Here is a 13455-nt window from a genome sequence, read left to right as displayed (position 1 = left end):
AGACATAACACAAAGTTAAAAGTTGTATCATGGTGACTTGTAAGCTGCGGAAGAAATAAAGAAATAAAGATATATATATATATATATATATATATATATATATTATATATATATATATATATAAAATGATCCACAGGTGTATATAATAAAACGGCCACCTCATTCTGTATGCAGAACGGCACCGTGCGCAAAAGAGCGCTTTTGCAGAAATAAATGGACAAACACAAAGTTGAAAGTGGATTCACGTTGTAAAACGTTGTGATTGTGTTTAAAGCCAGGGAAAAAAAAAGCAAGCCACGGATGGAAAGGAAGCCACTTAGAAAGAGCACAGAGCCAGGCGGCTGTCCATGAAAGGACAACAGCAGTGCACGCAAAAGAGCGATTTTGCAGAAATAAACGGACAGACATAAAGTTTTGTGTGTTTAAAGCCGCAGAAGAAAAGCCAGAGAGCCGCGGAGCCAGCGAGGGGCACAGAGGCAGCTCTCCAGGAACCCGTGGTTTGGGTCTAGCTGGTCTGGTGCATTACAGCAGCCTGGCCCACAGCGCACAACTGCGGAACTGTGCTGGAGTGTCTATTTTTGGACTGCGTTTAAAAAAAAAAAGAAGGGACATCTTTAAATGCTGCTGTGAATCTGTGAAATGAAAACCCACACTTTGAAGGGACCAGGTGTGGGAGGGCTGGATGTTTGGACCAAACTCATGCCTAAACGTGCGCCAACATGGCGTTATCATGGCGCTATCATTGCGCTATCATGGCACTACGTGGCTTAGTGTGGCTGATGCGAGCCATTCGAGGCTGTAATGACAGGTTGGTTGTGGCTCACTAGAGGCTGCTATGCGGCACATGCGGGGTACAGAGAGGCACATAGTGGCACCTTCATAGTGGATATGTGATAGATGAAAACGTGGGTCATTCTTCCAATAATCACCCCACACCCATACGTGGCTCCTTCTTCAGCCTTCATTATTCGGTGGGACCGTGGGCTGGCATAGAGAAGGATTGCTACAGTTTGCCAGAAAGCACGTGGGAGATGCAAGCCGAGAGTCTATCGGTTTTGTTGAATGAAAACTCTTCCCTGTGCCGCTGTGAGTGGTGATGCAACAGATGAAAGTTGCATGACGGCTATACTAAAATACGAAATGGACGAAATGGAGCGAAATGGGGCAAAATGGAGCAGATTGACCCATTAATTGAAGTTTCATCTCTCGAACGCCAGATGGCGCACATGCTCCTACTACATGTACTGAGCGCATCTCACATAAAACAAAAGCTAAACAATTAAATAAAAGTAAATATTTGGAGTCAGTCTGGTTCACTTTGCTCCATTTCGTTACATTTTATCCCCATTTCGTGATTATCAGTCCCCATTTCGCCCATTTCGTATTTTAGTATGGCCCGTTGCACGATGCCCAATTTTTCCAGTCACAACCTCAGAAGCCTATAACTCCTCCAAAGTAGGCATCTTGGTGGCTTTCTTCACTTGTCTCCTTCTTCCAGGGTCACTCAGATGGTGAGATCTGTTTGTCTTAATGACTGCTGTAAATGAAGTCCAGAACATATCCGGGCCATCATTTTTAGAAAGTTTGAAATAAAGATGCCTATCTGTGTTTCTTAATGTTGTCATGAAAAAAATCAGACATGTCATAGTTCAAAGGGTTCACATTTTTGAGCACCATTGTTTGTTTTGTGTGTGTGTGTGTGTGTGTCAGTATTGTTCGTAAGTAAAGTTAAAAAAAGTCAGATTTTTAAGGTGACACTGTTTAATTGCGTTGTGCTCTATCGTTTAGAGTCTATGATTAAATCCAGTGCCACCTTCACAGTCCGAGAACCTCCCTACCTCCCTGTTCTGTACTTTGGTCAAACGTTATCGGGAAACAGACCAAAGTTTGTCGCAGTTATTCGCCGTTCAAGATGAGAAAGCGAGTGTTTGAGCAACCTGAATCTGCAGAAGCAGCTCCAGTCCAGAGGAAGAAGGAGACGCCGTGAGTCAAGCCAACATATGGTTTTTGAATAACGACGTAAATTGTAGCTCACAACAGTCAGCGTTTCTCCAACTGATTTTTTTTATATATAGAATTTTACAACTCAACATTTACACAAACATTTGACATTGGAATCTGTTAATAATTACACGTTCACCAGCACTGAAGTGCCTGCACAAACATAAATCAGTCTGTTACTACATATGCAAAAATTCTTCTGCAGCTGCAGGGGCGTAGCCAGTTTTTTTTGGGGGGGGGGGGGGCTGCCTGACTTTATTCGCTGTTGTTTAAGGCCATGTCACACCATGAGGGATAGTGCAAAAAGGTTAGTTATGTATTTAAATATTTTGTCCGTTGGCAAATTCGTCTGTCTCCTGTGGATTTGTGGCTCTGATGGACAGGTGATGTCACATTTCCACAAACAACACAAAGATCTGCATTTAGCAGAAGCATTTTCCTGGTGAAAGACACATACTCAATGGGTGGAGCTGGATTTGAATAGAGTTTGCCATGGTCTGAAATAGGGATGGGTATCGAAACAGGTTCCTATTAAGAATCGATAAGAAATAATTTGATCTACTGACAGGGGCGTAGTGCCAAAATCTGGGCCCTAGGTACTAGCCATACTGAAGACACCCCCTCCCCACTGTGTTATGTTCTTTTTTATTAATGCAAACACCAAATTTCTAATGTGTAGTCAAACCAGGTCTACATCATGTATACCTTAGATCACACCTGGGAGTCAGAGCCCTTTTTAAAGTTGGGGGAGCAATATTGAGATGGGGGGTCTGGGGGAACAAATTGCACCATTTTTTCTACAAAATTGTGCAATTTGGTGCATTCCCGTCTGTTAAAATGCACAGGAATGCACAGGTCCCCCAGACCCCCCAACTCAATATAGCTAGCTTTCAAACTCACCTCTCTTTTCAAAGAATTTGGTTAGCAGCTGCTTTCCCTCATTTAGTTTTCTTTCCCTGTCCTTTTTTTTTCTCTTCTTTTTTGAAATCCAGACTTTGATTTTTTAGGAAAGACATATTTATTTCAGCCTAAACACCGGGGCTGCAACTAACGATTATTTTACTAATCAGTTCATCGGTCGATTATTTTTTTTGATTAATTGTTTTTTTTTAACTTACAAGTGAGTTTTGCCATTATTTCTTTAAGTGAGTTATTATTAAAAGACCTTTATCACACAACATCAGCTTTTGAGCTTGTAACAAAGTTATGTTATATTCTCGTCAAAAACATACCTAGAGTGTGTTTGTTTTATTTTGCACATACATACATCACCGACACACCACAAAGAGATTTCTATCAGGTTTAGATGCCTACAGCAACTATCTCACCACTGACAACATATTACACCCAGAGTCCACAAAAGTATTTTAAAGGCCTGACGAAAGTGTAATATGTTATATTTAATAAGATATTTTCATGAAAAAAGACACAAATGCGCAGTTTACTGCATTTTAGTTTTTTTCTTGTGTAATAACACAGCTTAGATGTTTGACCAAAACAAATTGTCATTAAACTTAATAAAACAGGGATGAAGTGGACGTTTAAGAGTCACTAGGTGTTCACAGGAAACAGTTATTTCTATTTATTTATGTTCACTGTTAGTTGGTTTAGTCTTTTCTGTTTTGTTTTATCAGATTCTTTTTGTCCGTTTCTCTAAAACTGTATTGTGGTATTTGTTGGGAAAGTGTAGGTACACGGACCCACAACAGGGGGCGCAAATGAACGGACAATGGAGTAGGTCAAATAACAACACTTTACTGTTGTGAATGTGCACAACAAATACAACAGATTACAACAATAGACAAGAGTCAATTCACAAAGGTGTCGTGTGGGCAGGCTCGAAGATAGGAGACGCCTGTCCAAAGCAGAACCGGAACCACACGATTTCCTCCGCCACCAGACCCCGGGAATACTGGAGCCGCCAAGTCCCGAACTCCCAGGTGGCCACTGCCTCCGCGTGTCAGACCTGGTACTGCTGGCGAGGAACAAAAAAGCAATTAACTGAGGATGTGTTTGCACCCAGGAATCAGTACAGCAGGAAAGCTACCTCCACCTCTCGTTGGAAAAGCAGTCCACAATATAATGCACAAGGTCACAAAGGATACTGTCAAAACAGTCAGCTGAGGTACGTTACCTTCCAGGTAGAACGATATCTCGGCAAAGAGGTGGAGACGTCGTCCTGCTGATGTACCCCTGCTGATCAGGTGATTGGTAACAGCTGTTGCAGGTGATGTGTGACAGCTGTCACCCTGGCTGCTCCTGTGAGGCGGCTGCGCCCTCTGGTGCCTGGAGCCCGCACTCCAGACAGGGCGCCCTCTGGTGTGGGCCAGCAGTACCTCCTCTTCTGGCGGCCCACACAACAGGATTATAAGTTATTATTACTATTATTGTTGTTTCTATATTATTATTAATATATAATACAAATAAATGAATAAAATATTACAATTTGTAATACATTTGACTCACAGACATATGCTCTTTGGGGTTTTAGTGGGGAAAAATTAAGATTAAGCGAAATAAAATACTGAATCAACAAAGCACCAGATCGAAGCACTGCTCGATCTGTGAATCACTGCTTCGATTGGTTCAAGGTTCAAAGCAAAGCCACGCTGCAGAAACAGTTGATTTATATGGAAGAAACAAAACATTTGCGGTAAAACAAAGTTATTTAGCAACTAATTGATGACTTGATTAGTTGACAACTATTTTAATAATCGATTAAATAGATTAGTTGTTTCAGCAGTAGTAAACACCTCCTTTTTCTGTCAGATCCCGTTTGGGATGTGGGGGGGGGGGGGGGGGGGGGGGTGTGAGTGTCCCCTGTGTGCCTGGACTAAACCATTGTACAACTGTGCAGGGGTGGAAGGGTCCTCAGAGATCTTTCAATATTATTGTTAGAGCAGAATTATGTTTTGCAACATTTATGAATTCATTCTAATTATATTCTTTTACAACATGAATTGTATGAACATTAATAACATGCAACACAAAAATGTATTTAATGCCAGTTTTTTGTGGGCCCCCCGCCATGCTCTGGGCCTTGGGTACATAGTACCCTTTACCCCCCCAGTCCGACGCCCCTGTCTACCGACATCAGTAGCCTTTTTCCTTAACGATGACCTTATCGGTTCTTCAGTTCACATTACACCGGATCTGCTGTTGTTTTTGAGGGTGTATATCAGGAAAATGATTATTTCTCTACGTTGATTGAAGTAGCGGGTCGCAGCGCTGCTTTGCTGCTTAAGCTTCAAGCAGCCACCCGCTTCTTCGCTGCTTTTCAGAAGTAGCAGGTCTGTAATTTCTACATTAACCCTCCTCAAAGCCATTTAAAGATGTCAGTCGTGACTCACCTTTAGGGATGGGTACTGATAAGATTTTATCAATCGATTACGCTTATCGATCTGATTCCTTATCGATTCCCTTATCAATACCTCCTGTGAATTTTCTGTGTACTAAAAGTAGGCTTTACAGGTTTTCTATGTAAACAACATTTTATTGACTCTTAAAGTAAATTAATATGAAATTGGTCACTGGATCCTAGATCTCTGGGACAGGTTTATCCAGGAGTCTGCAAGACCTTATTTAGGACATTGTTTTGGTGATTTTTGGATGTTGTCATGTATTGTAATAAATATTCTAGAGAAAAGCAAGAGCTTCTCTTAGAATTTAGAAGAATAGGCCTGAAAGACATTTCTGTTAGAGGTATGTGCTGTTCTCACAGCGAGGACATCAAACAACTCCTCGTCAAGAGGTGAGAGAGAATTAAAAACCACACCATGCTGTCTTTTTTTCATTCTAACCTGGAACAGCTGTGCCCAGTCCTCTCTCCGCTCATGCAGAATTCACACCCTCTGAGCTTTGTTCAGTCAGAAGCCCAGAATGAGCCATTGGACATAAACTCATGAGTATCGTCAAAGTAAAAAACAAGGAGAGGACAGAATGATGAACTTGTAGGCAGTAGGAAGCTATCCGCTTGATGTGTGTTTAAATTTTTTTTTATTTATATAGCGCCAAATCACAACAAAGTTGCTTCAAGGTGCTTCACACAAATAAGGTCTACCCTTACCAACCCCCAGAGCAAACACACAGGTGACAGTGGTAAGGAAAAAACTCCCTCTGATGATTTGAGGAAGAAACTTCAAGCAGACCAGACTCAAAGGGGTGACCCTCTGCTTGGGCCATTCTACCGACACAATAGACAATACAGGAAATTATATAGGAAATTTTGGGAGTCCAGGCTGGTGCACAAGATGGGAGGCCTGCAGAGAAAAATACCACTCCCATCTCTGGATGGAGCTGCACCTTAAAACAAAGAGAAAAACAGAATCAGGTGGCAGAAAGACAACAAATACAGTGTAATTTTTCATTTAGCAACAAGAAAAAATAATAGGTGATTGCGGCCTCTAGCCCTAAGCTTCACTACAAGACCCAGACATTAGATAAAGTTGAGGCCGCGGCCCACTCTCTTTACTAATAAAATCAATTTAAAAGGGTAGAAAGCATATTACCATACTATGGCAGTATGTTAGCCATACGAAAGGGAAAATAAGTGCTTAAGTCTGGACTTGAAAGTCTCTACAGAATCTGACTGTTTTATTGATGCAGGGAGATCATTCCACAGAACAGGTGCACGATAAGAGACCCGCATACTTTTTATTCACCCTAGGGACACAAAGTAGTCCTGCACCCTGAGAATGCAGAGCCCAGGCCAGTACATAGGGTTTAAGTAGGTCAGCTAAGTAGGAAGGGGCCAGTCCGCGAATAATTTTATAGGTTAGTAACAGAACCTTAAAATCTGATCTCACAGGGACAGGAAGCCAGTGAAGAGGCGCCAAAATGGGTGTAATGTGGTCAAACTTTCTGCTTCCTGTCAGAAGTCTGGCAGCAGCATTTTGAACCAATTGGAGACCCCTAATGCTGGACTGCGGTAAACCAGAAAATATAATATTACAGCAGTCCAATCTAGAAGAAACAAATGCATGAATCAGGGTCTCAGCATCAGCCATAGACAGGATGGGACGAATCTTTGCTATATTTCGCAGGTGGAAGATAGCAGTCCTCGAAATATCTCTGATGTGGAGGTCAAAGTTCAACGTAGGATCAAAAATTACCCCAAGGTTCCTCACTTTGTCAGTGTGATGGGTGATGAACCGTTAGCTGGTCAAATTGATGCCAATGTCTCAATGGACCAAGAACCATCATTTCTTGTCATGGTTTAAAAGTAGGAAATTGATAGACATCCAGCTTTTCATTGATGCAAGGCAATTTTCTAAGGAGTTTATGTGGATGAGATCATCACATAGCAATGAAAGGTAATCCCAAAACACCACATATGTGCCCAAGGGGGTGCTATATAAAGGGAGAAGGCAGGTGGCCTAAGGCAGACCCCTGTGGAACCCCAAATTTCATGTCACTAAGGTTAGAGGTAGTGTTACTGTACAACACACAGTGAGACTGACTGGCCAGGTATGATGTCAACCATGCAAGGGCATTCTCAGGTACAGTGGTCCCTCTGTTTATCACGGTAGTTACGTTCTAAAAATAACCCGCGAAGTAGTCAGCGCTATTTTTTGCAATTGTTATAGATGTTTTAAGGCTGTAAAACCCCTCACTACACACTTTATACACTTTTCTCAACAGGCATTAACATTTTCTCACTTTTCTTCCCCTGTGTAAACACTCTCTTTTTTCTTCTGGCGAGAAGATTATAAACAGACACACGCAGAACTCTCCCTTCGCTCACTGCCTCCGGAGGTACGGATGCAGGACCTGCAAAGAATCCAAGTCCTCTCTCGGTGGCCACGGAGCTCTGCGGCTGCGGTCAACATCCACATCAAAACAGCGAGTGTAGTCTCTGGACCTGTTGCCACATTTGGCGCCGCTCTGCAGAGCAGACGGGGGCGGTGTGAGTGGCCCGCTGCTGCGTTTACCGAGCCCGCAGACTCAGTAAGCGCATCGGAGGCAGACCGCAGAACACAATGCGCTGTTAAAAAAAAAAAAGCATGCAAAATTGCACTAAAAAAAAATCAGCGAGGTCGCGAAAGGTGAACCGCATTATAGTGAGGGACCACTGTAATCCTAAAATGATTCTCCAGCCTATCGAGTAGAATATGATGGTCCACAGTATCAAACGCAGCACTAAGATCTAACAGCACGAGAACCGTAGTGGTGTCCGAATCCATTGCAAGCAGAATATCATTCACCACTTTAGTGAGAGCTGTCTCTATGGAATGATATTTTCTAAAAGCAGACTTAAAATTTTGAGCAAGCACAAAACTTTCTGATGTCCTCAGTGAATAACAGCTGACAAGGAACTCATTTTGCAGATGGGAAAAGGACTTTTGTCCGATAAAAACGAGCTCAGACTAATAGTATCGGCTCCTCATACGTTTCCTATGGTGTGATACGGGCTTAAACACCAGTCTGTCATCTAACAGAAATACTTGCATTTCTGCAAATATGGGGCTTCATCACAACCAGCTATTCATATACACTTAAAACTAACAGTTTGCTGCTGCCAAACAAAGACAGCAAACCATGCAGCTCGGACATGGTTGAGTCTCTGCTCAATCCATAAACCACCATACTCACCTGTGAGTGGCTGTGATGACGATAACAAGCATAAGCATAAAGAATTCAATATATCAGTAGTGCAAAATTTAAACATAAGTAGTGAGCTGCTGTATTCATGAAATAAATACTCTAATCTTGCCAACAGTGTAGATAACACTGATAATTAGCAATCTTATCGACACTAGGTGGGTTTCAGTAGCCTCCAAATTGCACCTATTTGAAAAAGTGAATTGAAAATACATTTAATGGAAACGTGTATTTCAAAAAGAAGAAAAAAATGAAGTATTGCAAAAAGTTTTTATGCTTGCATGAGGTGGTTTTTCAGGCAGTTTGAAAAAGCCATATTTCACAAAACTGCAGTGGAAACACAATGAAATGTGGCAATATTACTCTTCTGTCACCACACAGTTGAAATGCTGTCATTTTCTTCCTGTGTTTTGTCAGCATTGTGAAAATATCACTTAACTTTTGCACAAATCTGTAATGAAAACCAGCTTGCGAGTGTTAGTAACAAAAATAACAAAATGTATTACAGTTTTAATCATGAAAGAGCTGTCTTTCCTGCTGCAAGAAAATTGTTTCTGTTCAATGTGCAGCGGTGAAGTTTGAAAAAATATATCAAAAAGCATAGAGGGTTTTTCTGCAGGTTTACGTGGTTTAACAAATATGTGATTTTAATGATCTTTCAGTATTCAGTGAGGTTCAGTGAGCTTTACCTAGAGAGGTGTTTGCTGTTTCAGAGCAAAAGCTCTGTGGTTCAGACAGAATCACTTTTTAGACGTTATTTCAATCAGACGTAACTCTTGTTTCCATATGAAAATAACTTTAAACTGATATGATTCCAAACAACTTGGAGCTACAGTGGCTTGCAAAAGTATTCAGCCCTTTGGTATTTCACGCATTTTAAATTGTTTATGGCATTTCAAATACAAAAAGTAAATCAGGCTTCTCAATATAAAAATTTCTAAAATGATCTTCCTTAAGCACAGGTTACACATAGACGGTTTTGTCGGCGGGTAGTACATAGACCGAAGTTCACGGTAGTTCCGGCTGTTTTCGCGGTGGAAAGGGGCGGAGCATTTCGCCGGCGTTTTGAGCGCCGTACTAGCTGCAAATACGCGGATAAAACGCCGCTAAATCCGCCGAATAAAGCGGCATTTTGACGCTGTAGCATCCAGCACACATCAGGCAACAGGGGTTAATACCCAGTTCTATCCTTTACAATCGCAGGTTAAGATGCACGTGAGAATGGCGGTGTTCTGCTGCCACCGATAATGCCCTGTGTACCGCTGGATTTATCCAGGCAAATCCTGCTTTACTCCAGGAACTTTTGCATATAGGCACCGCCCCCAGAGTATAATAAGCTGAAGCAGCTGTCACTGCAGGGGGAGGGAGCTCATCTCTCAGCCTTTTCTTCTCCTTTCCTTTTCCCCTCTCAACGTGTTGCTCGTCTCCACTACAGGGCTCTCCTCTGCTTCTGAACCAGACCTCTTGTAAGTCCTTGCCGCTGCCAATTTCTTTTAGGAGGTATACTGGAGCTTATCTGCAAAAATATCTGGAGTTGGCCGCGAGTGAGAGGCCTGCAAGCAGCGCGCTAGCATTTTTATATTGACCGCCGCCTATCGGGCGTTTGGAACGCCGTTAACTGGGAGGTGGCGTTTAGAACGGCGTACTGTCCAACTAGCGCCGCCGTTTTGTCTGCCTCTGTCGCCGGTTAAAACGCCTTTGAGGACGCCGATGTGAGCTCTATCGCCGTTTTACACACCGTTGGTTAGGGATACAACGCCGACCACCAATTACGGTGGTGTAAACTGCGGCACTACAGGAAGGGGCAGGATGAAACGGCAATTAAAAAGTATCAAACGCAGTTGTTTGCGTTGTCTCCGTCGTCACACGAATTCTCCGGGAGCGCTCCCGGAATTATTTGACATGTTGAATAATTTTTTCAACGATTCCCGGTAAAGCCGGAAACTAAGCCATGCCCCTAGTGCCGGCGTTGACTACGGCGGTTTGATCCTTAAGACGGCCAAAAACTCTTTCCGGACGCTTCCGGCAGCTCTTACCGTCTATGTGTAAATGGGGCTTTAGACTCAAACTGAATATAAATATCTACAACTTGATATAAATTAATTAAAAATATAAAGCCAAGAAGATGGGCTGCATAAGTAATCAGCTCCTTTGGTATAATACCTGTACATAATCTGTTTAATTGCCAGTTTTCTTCAGATAAGTCAGGGGATGGATACATGAACATTTCCAAGTCACTGAATATTTCTTGAACTTTAATTACATCAGTTATGAAGAAATACAAAAACTATAGCACTCTATGCTAAATCTGTGTGGAGTAGACAGTTCTGAAAAACTGAGTGACTGTGCAAGAAGAAGGGTGAGGAAAGCCACCAAGACACCCAGACAACCTCAGAAGAAGTTCCAGGCTTCTGTGGCTGTGATTGGAGAAATGTGCACAGTGCATGTTTGCATTTTGTATCCCCAGTTATACAGCTTTGTGATGAAGTGGCACAGAGGAGGGTTTTATTAAAAAGAAGACCTGAAAGTTCAGCTACAATTTGCCAGAAGGTACATCTGAGATGTAAGCCTAGATTTGATGTTTCAGTGAAAGAAGACCCTCCTCTGTCCCATTTCATCATGAAGCTGTATAACTGGGGATACAAAATGCAAAACATACACTATGCACAATTTCTCCAATCACAGCCACAGAAGCCTATAACCGCTTCTGGGTTGTCTGGGTGTTTTGGTGGCTTTCCTCACCGTTCTCCTTCTTGCACAGTCACTCAGTTTTTTGAGAACTGTCTATTCCACACAGATTTACCATAGAGTGCCATACTGTTTGTATTTCTCATAACTGATGGAAATAAAGTTCAAGACATATTCAGTGACTTGGAAATGTTCATGTATCCATCCCCTGACTTGTCTGAAGAAAACTGGCAATACAACTGATTATTTACAGGTATTATACCAAGGGGGCTGATTACTTATGCAACCCATCGTCTTGGCTTTTATATTTGTAATTAATTTATATCGCGTTGTAGAGATTTATTTTCAGTTTGAGTGTTAAGGAAGATAATTTAAAAATTATTTATATTGAGAAGCCTGATTTAACTTTTGTATTTGAAATGCCATAAACAATTAAAATGAGTGAAATGCCAAGGAGCTGAATACTTTTGCAAGCCACCGTATGAGCCTTCCTTGTTCACATTTTAAAAAAAGGTAGTAATCTCAGTGAGTGGCAGGTTTGAGGCCAAGTGTGAAGACACTAGGATGAGAATCAGCACCTTCAAATCTGAGACCATGGTACTCTGTCGGAAAAGGGTGGATTGTCCCCTTTGGGTCTCAGAAAAATTATTGCCCCATGTGGAGAAGTTTAAGTGTCTCAGGTCTTGTTTACAAGTGGGCTTAAGTTGGATTGGGATGGCGTCTGATGTTTTACAGATGCTGTACCAGGACTGTGGTGGTGAAGAAAGAGCTTAGCCAGAAGGAGGCTATCCTCCGCTATGTTTATGAACTTTGGGTCATGTCCGAAAGAATAAGGTTGCAGATATCTTCTGTCGGGTATCTGGGCTTGCACTCCTGGACGGGGTGAGAAGCGTGACTATCCAGGAGGGACTCGGCCTAGAGCCGCTGCTGCTTCACATCGAAGAAGGCAGCTGAGGCGGTTTCAGGCATCTGGTGAGGATGCAGACATGTCCAACTGGGAGGAAGCCCCTGGGAAGACATGCTGGAAGGATTATATTTCCAGCTATGATGGGGACACATCAAGATCCCCCAGGAACAGTTAGAAGACTTGGCCGAGGATATGATGTGTGGGATGAACTGATTGGTCTGCTCCCACTGCAACCTGGACAGTAAGTGGCAGCAAATGAATGAATGAATGACCAATAAACTCTGCACTGATACATTCATCATTCTTCACTAAATGTATAAAATTGCACAGCATCCATTTAATATTGCTAAAATGAATCCCTTCTTTGGCTACATTAAACAGCCTTCGATTTTTTGATAATGATCTGACTCCTCATTGCTGTGTTTGCTGTTTCCTGCAGTTGAAATGCTGCCAGGAGGGGGGCCCGTTTGCCAACCAAACACACCTGTCATGACACATTACATGTCTCTTGGAGACTTTCTGCTTTTTTAATGTTTCATTTCAGAAAATAAATGTCCCAATAGCTAAAGCACTGTTCCCAGCAATGCTTTGGCAATACTATTTGCAATAAATGCAATGCATAATGTTGGCTGTTTTAAATCAGCCACAGAAACTGGACAAGCCATTCTTTGTGGAAGGCACATAATTTGGCCTGTTTATATGTGGTAGGTTCTTGCTCTGGTTGAGAAGGCTTAAGATGTTGAATCAGGATTTGAAGTGGGTCAGGGAAGCCAAGATATGGAGTGTTTATAATTGATGTTGAGTCTGGGCCTTTCAGGGCTGTGGATAGGTTTCACGGTATCATAGTGTATTTCTGCACACAAAAAGCAATCAGTACTTACCTGCATTTTGAATGATTAGTATTTTAAAAGTTTTGGTGTTGACTGAGGAAGGGTACAGGGTCTGCTTCCACACATACACGCACAAAGACCTCATCTTTCAATTTAATTAATTTATATAGCACCAAATCACGAGAACGTCACCCAAAGGCGGTCTGACCTTACTAACTCTTTCAGCTTTTCTCACTCTCATCTTCCTCTATCACACCAACAACTCACATGTCTTTCCTCACCACATCCATAATCTTTCTCTTTGGCCTTCATCTTCTCCTCTTGGCTGCCAGCCTCTCCCGATATACCGTGCATTTTCCTCTACACGCCCAACCCATGTCAACAGCCTTCTCTCATTTGTAACCTGCACTCTCTCTGCTTGTTCCTAAT

At 42.2% G+C, this 13455-nt stretch overlaps 1 protein-coding gene across 1 annotated transcript in view; it reads left to right on the top strand.

The window, feature by feature from the left end:
- Nucleotides 1-1870: 1870 nt before the first annotated feature.
- The window catches only part of si:ch211-117n7.7 (uncharacterized protein LOC751622 homolog), a 52405-nt gene continuing 40820 nt past the window's right edge, over nt 1871-13455 (top strand). Inside the window, exon 1 of the mRNA XM_034185505.1 lies at nt 1871-1983. Coding sequence (XP_034041396.1) covers nt 1913-1983 — 71 coding nt within the window. The 5' untranslated portion in view covers nt 1871-1912. The remainder of the gene's footprint in view (nt 1984-13455) is intronic.

Source organism: Thalassophryne amazonica, chromosome 13 (assembly GCF_902500255.1).
Source record: "Thalassophryne amazonica chromosome 13, fThaAma1.1, whole genome shotgun sequence".
NCBI classification, from domain to species: domain Eukaryota; kingdom Metazoa; phylum Chordata; class Actinopteri; order Batrachoidiformes; family Batrachoididae; genus Thalassophryne; species Thalassophryne amazonica.
Note: the sequence above shows the minus strand (reverse complement) of the source record. Positions and strands in the feature narration are given on the sequence as shown.